Source organism: Python bivittatus, unplaced genomic scaffold (genome assembly GCF_059951505.1).
Source record: "Python bivittatus isolate LINGU-HERP-01145 unplaced genomic scaffold, Pbiv_v1 ctg000970_np1212, whole genome shotgun sequence".
In the NCBI taxonomy this organism is placed as follows: domain Eukaryota; kingdom Metazoa; phylum Chordata; class Lepidosauria; order Squamata; family Pythonidae; genus Python; species Python bivittatus.
The window spans coordinates 3844465-3851210 of NW_028277121.1; the positions used below are offsets into that span (position 1 = coordinate 3844465).

Here is a 6746-nt window from a genome sequence, read left to right on the forward strand (position 1 = left end):
CGGCTTACATCAGCCTGCTCTCTCCTGGGGCTTAAATGGGACAAGAGAAACAAGCACTCTAAGGCCAAGTCCAAGACAAGGATCAAACAGAAGGTCATTTCAGCAAGTAACAAAAGACGTCTGAGAAACCATGCCAGTAGAGAGCCTGACCGCTTCTTGCTAGCTCCTCCTGCCAGGGGCTGTAGCTGACAATTTGAGATGGTTCAGACAGTAACTTATGATTGATAAACCAGGAAATCTTGCTCACTTCCAGCCATGTTCTGCTCTGGGTTTGCCAGGAGAGAAACCGGCCAGAACCCTGGATTTATACACCACCGTCAAATACATCCAGAGCCGTCTAGCTTTATTAGCTGAAGGACCTGGCCAGAGGAGCTGGCTGGGGGATCTAACGGCAGGCACTGCATCTGCAGGAAACCATGGGTGCTGTGAAATTCTGGTCTATGGTGGCACACGAAGGCTCCTAGTAGACGAAGGGCAGAGAGAAACAAAGTGAAGGAAAACGTTTCTCACAGATAAACTCTGTCCACTGTGCATGGAGGCTTTTCAAGGAGAGCAGCATTTCAAGAGGCTCAGTTTAGATATCCCATGTCTGAACAGCTACGGGACTAAGTACAGCTCTTCAGCAGAAAGATCCTTATCTACATCCCGGGAGGTCACCACTTCCCTGGAGAGAGGGTGCATGTTTTCTCAACTGGTGCAGTTCTGCTTTGTGACGAAGAACCCCTGGGCTCAAAGGTGGAACCCAGTCTGTCTGGGTCCCTGAGCTGCCTTGGACCTTCCACGGAAAGACCTGACGTTGGTTATTCAGCTAACGTGCACAATAGATTGAAATCAAAAGAGAAGACAAAATGATGCAAGAGAATATTAATCGGTGAAGGCCTTGCAGAGTTTCCCAGTACTAACAAAGTAAAACTTAAAAAGAAAAAGGGAGGAACTTCCTATTTTACAGAAGATTTCTATTATTATTATTATTTCTTATGAAAGTAATCTTTTTTTAAAGTGATGTCAATAACTTCAACTTTCAAACAATATAAAAGAAGTACCTCCATATTTTCGACTTGTTTAAGAATTTTTTCATGTCTTTCAGATCCTGTACTCTCAATGGTACTTCTGAACACCTATGACATTAAAGCAAGACGTTGCTTTAAACAGAAGCCAAAGAACTAAAAAAAGGCAATTAAGAATTATGAAATCAGAAAAGTTTAAATGTAAAGATGTTGCACTACTTGCTGCTCAAGTAAAAAACAGAAAAGCTTTCCTTCCAGGCAAGACAGTTCCTTTAGAACAAAATGGCTCTAGATCAAATTAGATTATTCTGCAAGAAAAAAAAACCTCAAGAAAGTCAAGAAACTTCCTACAGGAAACATAAGGGAGTAAAATAAATTATGGAAATTGCATTTTGCTCTGTGCATTGAACAAGCAATTGGGCCAGACCATTCTGGGTGGAGCTGCAGTCCAGCTACGCTAAAACCCAGCCCACTGAGTTGGGGGCTTCCGCTGAGCCACGTTCAGAGGAACCTTGTAGGTGGGCAGGACAAGCTGGGTGCACCCAGCTCCTCCCTCCTGCTCATCCCCACCTCTTCCTTCCCCTTCACTGCCAAACCCTCCCCTTTGTCTTCCAGCTGGCTAGGGAATTCTGGGAGTTGGAATCCACACATCTTAAAGTGGCTGAGGTGGAGAAGCCCTGCTTTACAGGATCTTCTACACGGAGGCCTGCCCCACAGAGAAGCCCAGATATCACCTGTTCACTGCCCTGAGCATGTCAGCAGCCTTTGCTTTTTTGTTCTTGGCTGCAGAGCTTTTCCCACCATTCCCTCTCTTTCCCTCTCAGCTTGGCATGTATCGCATCTCACAAAAACTAATTTTAGCACTTACGCCTAAAGCAGAGAGTGCTGCTTAAGCTTTCCAAACAGAATAATGGCTCTGAGTTAGCACTTTAGGTAGTTTACGCACTGCTGTATTTAGACGAGAACAAGAGAATGCTCTACCTTGATGGCCTTCCGCTGGCAACTCCACACGCTTGTGCAACCAAGTTAATGATTATGATAAAAAGAAAATGTCAGGTCATCCATCGCTATGTGGAAGAGCGCCCCAGAGAAGTTTCTCGGAAACAAAACACAAGGACTGGCCCTGTGGCTCTAGCCTGTCAGTACAGTGACAACAATGTTCACCTACCTGGGAATTGAGCAAGTACTTGGTCCCGAGAGACCAATCGTACATCCCCAGGCAGCTGATCAGCACTACCACTTTCAAGGGTTTTTCAAGAATCTCCTCCAAACTTAGAAAATCATATTCGAAAAGCTTCCGACAGCGAAGAAAGGTCAGCTCCCGGTACTTCTCAAGCGACAATTCTTCTCCAGGAACACGAGCAAACAGAGGGTCATTTTCAAGTGCTGAGAATATTTTGTGCTTCATGAACAAAAATTCAGAATGCTTAAGTCAGTTCGAACTTCCCACTGTAAGCAACATATACTTACTTAACACAAATAATGCAAGAGCGTATGAACAAAAGCACATAAAGTATCAGCTGAAAATACTGCCCCAAGACAGCACTTATGAATAAACAAGGCAATGCCCAAGTTTTGCCCGAAAGCTGTGAGAAATCCAGATCGCCTACGCTTCCGGTGTTCACCCCAGTGCCTGCTCTTGCCTTTCTCCTTCTCCTGCAACTTGGTTTTCTGCTTGTAAATCTAAAGGCAGGACTGGTATCCATATGCTAGTTTGGGAGCCTCTAGGGTGAAACAGGAGGGTGAACGTTCTTCAAATAATACTCAAAGGAATAATTTGTGTCACAGCACCTTCCACGTTCTTAAAAGTGTGTATTTGGTAACAAAATATTGCATTCATTTCTTTTTTTCCGTGGGCGGGGACTCTTTTTCCTCATCACCAACATTTCTGGAAATGGGGAGTTCTTGGTGCGCTCTGAGCTTGGCTGTTCGCTCACAAACATTTTGCTACCCAAGTAGGGCATAGTTTATATGTAAACAGGCAGCAAAGTTCACGCTCACTCACACCGATGATACTACCTAGTTGGGTAATGAAGCATCTGCAAGCAAATAACCAAGCTCAGAGAGCAGTAAGAGCTCCACAGGTCAACCCTGAGCTACAGAGATTCTATTTCTGGAAATGTTACAAACAAAGCATAAAGCTGGACTGAAACCCTTGCAATGAGGAACTCTGGATATACAAAAAGCCTTTCATCACTATTATTCTAACCTGTATAAAGGAAGTGACATCTCTCTGGAGGAAATAGATGAATGTCTAAAGAAACAAAATTTATCGAGGATCAGAGAAGAACAGACACAGATTATGAATGGATCTATAACAATAAGGAAAGTTTCTGAAGCTATAAAAAAGATTAAACCAGGAAAGGTGCCTGGACCAGATGGATTATCAGGTTCTTATTATAAATGGAACCTTTACAGACTACTATGAATTCTATCTTACAGGGAGGAAAGAGGCCAGAGGGTTGGAAAGAGGCCAATATAGTATTAAAGCCTAAAGAGGGACAAGATTTGACTTCAACAAGGGACTATAGCTCTGTTTAGCGTACGGAGCTTTGCAGGCTGCCTTGAACAGCTTCGTGCTGAAATCCAAGCAGGATTTTGGTGGCTGCTTGAAAATGCCCGGTGCCAACATCCTGCTTGGATTTCAGCACAGTGTTTTCAGGCAGTCCTCAGAGATGAGAGGGAGTCCTCTCGGCGGGCGGCAGCAGCTCATGGCCTTCCCTGCCGGCTTCCCCACTGACTTTCCTGAGAGGTGGCAGGGAAGATTGCAGATGGTGATCACATGATCGCAGGGCGCTTGGCAACCGGTCGTAAGGGCAAACCGACTGCCCAGGGCCCAACTGGCCATAACTTTCAGTCAGGTTGTGAGTCCCTTCGTTCAGCGCCATTGTAACTTCGGTAGTTGAACGAATGGTCGTTAAGCGAGGACTACCTGTACACAAACTGATTCGGAGGATTTTAAAGATTGATATACAATTGAGACCAGAGGCTTTTATTCTGGGACTGATGGACACCAGTTGCAAAAAAGTTATAGAACTTTGTTTTTGTATATGATAACTGCAGCAAGATTAATTATTATTATTGTACTATTGTATAAGATTATTGTATGATTGATAAGATGAAAAGATTTGGCATTACTCACAATGGAGGAATGGTTGGTGAAGGTGATGGAACTTGCTGAGATGGCTAAACTGACTTCTTTGATCAGAGAAAAAACAATACCTATGTTTATTGCTGACTTGGAAACCCCTTATGGACTTTTTGCATAAAACAGAAAAAAAATGAATTTATGATTATGGTTTGGTGATTACACAGGACAGATTATAGGAAGAAGAGAGTTATATTGTAACCACAGAGTAAGACGTAAATTTATAATTGTACTTATAACTGCTGTAAAAAAGATTGGAAGCCACCTCTTTGTATCTTTTTTCTTTCTTTTCTCTTTCTCTTTCTCTTTTACTTTTTTCCTTTCTTGCACTTTTAGCTTTCTCTTTGCTTTCTTATTTTCTTTTTCTTATTTTATATTAGTTTGTATTAGTTTTTATCTTCCTTTTTAAAAATCTTTAATAAAATTTTATATCTATCCATCTATCAATTCAGGTTCTCTTGTCTCGTCTACCTGTGGTTACGTAGTAGCCCACTTATCATCAGATTGTCCTGGTTCCCCAACATCCGACGTGGACCTTGTTAATCCGGGCGACATCCAAGCCAGCATGACTCTCTTAATTTGTATCAATCTCATATTTGAGCTAGGCAGGTGAAGCGTTAAGGGGTCTTTGTCCAAGGACTCCTACTGGTAAGGTAGATACCAGCCAGGATGTCAACCCCAGTCTCCCGTGTCAAAGGCAGTGCTCTAACCACTACGCTATCCGGTCGCTCACTAGTAGACAAGGACCAGAAGACAGCGGTGGTGATCGATGCAGCGGTGCCAAGTGACAGCAAGATCAGGGAGGAGGAGCATGAGAAGCTGGAGAAGGGTCAGGTCTGAAGGAGGAACTAGAGAGGATGTGGAAAGTCAAGGCCAAAGTGGTCCCAGCAGTGGTAGGAGCACTCGGGGCTGTGACTCCAACAGATCCCAGGAGCAACATCGGAGATCTCTGTCCAGAAGAGCACAGGGCCAGGAACAGCCAAGATCCTGTGCAGAACCCTCCAACTCCCAGGCCTCTGGCAGAGGACCTGAGATTGAGGAAGACACAGACCACCCAGAGGGGTGAGAGGGTTTTTTTTTTTTACACACACACACGCACGAAAAAGAAAATCAATCAGTGGTCCAGCCTTTAGAAACTATCAAGACGGTTCTACTCATGAGAGAAGCCTCTTGGTCTCTTTTTGAACAACCAACATTTCCTGACATGGGGCACCCATGGGGACTACAATCATTTCACGGAACAGGCCGGGCTTCCTTCCTAGTCCTGCTGATCCTCACCTTAAAACGGATCAGGTCTTCCTCCTCAATGAAGAGGGCCAACTCCTTCCACCTGAAGGATGCCTTCTTCCGGTATGCACAAAGTGGCCCTTTGGGGAGGTCTGGGAGCAGTGAGGGGTTCAAGGAGCCAGATGCGTCCAGTTCCCCAACTGGGGCCATCTTGATATGAAATATTCACCCTGGAAATGGAACTGAAGTTATTGGAAGGATTTCACAAAGGCTTTGGGGGAAGACAGACAAATATAGACTGTTGCCTCATTTAACATCAAGAACTATTCAGAACTTAGGAGAAAAGCAACGAGATAATCCTCCCCAGGGAGTCCCCAGTTTCCCAAGGTCTGTCCTTGAGCCAAATTGGAATGGGAGCCAGAAGAGTTATTATTGCATAACGCTGCATAAGGAGCACCGTTTATTTAACTCGACTTTTGCCACGGCAGGCTCTTTTCTTAACTACGCGCTGCCTGTAACCCGGGAGTTCTTAACCTGAGGACTAGGCGCTTCTGGTTTAAGGTGAGCATCACCTTCCATAGACGTTGGAGAGGTGGATTTTCTCAGACGTTTCTGGGAAACGTTCATATGCAATTACACTGAGCTTCTTTTATGAGATTTGCACATTAAAGAAACTAATAAAGAAAAAACCAGTTTGGTCTCGCGGGGAAGGCCCCGGGCCAGAAACCAGGAGGCGGCGAGTTCGAGTCCCGCCTGAGGCAGGAATGCCGGCTGGGCGACTCGGGGCCAGTCCCGCCCCCTCAGCCCTCACAGGGCTGTTGCTGTGGGGAAAGGAGGGGGGGGGAGGAGGAGGAGGAGGAGGAGGAAGGCGTGTTAGGTACCTTCGCCGCCTTGAGTCGTTTATAAAAATAGGAAACTGGGATGAGAAAATCTAAAACAAAGCCTTTGGTATGCGGGAAAAAGATCCCCCCCCCGGAAGGCCGGGAAGCAGAAGGCCGTCGCGTGCCGCGGGGCCCGTCCGTGGGGCGCGCGGCGGCCGGGAAGTGGCTTCGGCGACGGGCGGGCCCCGCGGCTCGGCCCGGGCTGCCTGGGGCCCTCAGCCAAGGCGGGCGGCGCGGAGCACGGAGGGGCCGGGGCCAGGGCGGGGGATCCCGCCAGGCCGCGCCGGGGCCCGGAGGCGCCCCGAGGCGGCCCCGAGAGCGGCGACCCGGAGCGCCCTTCGCCCGGGGGGGACGGCGGGTCCGCGCGAGGAGGCAGCGGCCCGGCTCCCGGCTCCGTCCGGGCTCGCCCTGCACCACGGAGACGCAGGACCGCGACCTCGAGGGCGCCCTCCCGCCGCCTCGGCCGCACGGAGGCCGCAAGGG

General features: G+C 47.2%; 1 protein-coding gene across 4 annotated transcripts in view; it reads right to left on the minus strand.

Annotated features, from left to right (window-relative positions):
* ACOX3 (acyl-CoA oxidase 3, pristanoyl) overlaps positions 1-6746 on the minus strand; it is a 32351-nt gene that overhangs the window by 25448 nt on the left and 157 nt on the right. For 2 of the 4 annotated variants that reach the window (XM_088131245.1, XM_088131243.1), the window contains exons 2-5: positions 5434-5612; positions 3217-3261; positions 2176-2409; positions 1044-1118 (exon numbers count right to left, since the gene is read on the minus strand). In XM_088131245.1, coding sequence (XP_087987371.1) covers positions 1044-1118; positions 2176-2409; positions 3217-3261; positions 5434-5592 — 513 coding nt within the window. In that variant the 5' untranslated portion in view covers positions 5593-5612. Of the gene's footprint in view, positions 1-1043; positions 1119-2175; positions 2410-3216; positions 3262-5433; positions 5613-6263; positions 6724-6746 lie in introns of those variants that run through there. The other 2 variants (XM_088131244.1, XM_088131246.1) reach the window with 2 other exon arrangements.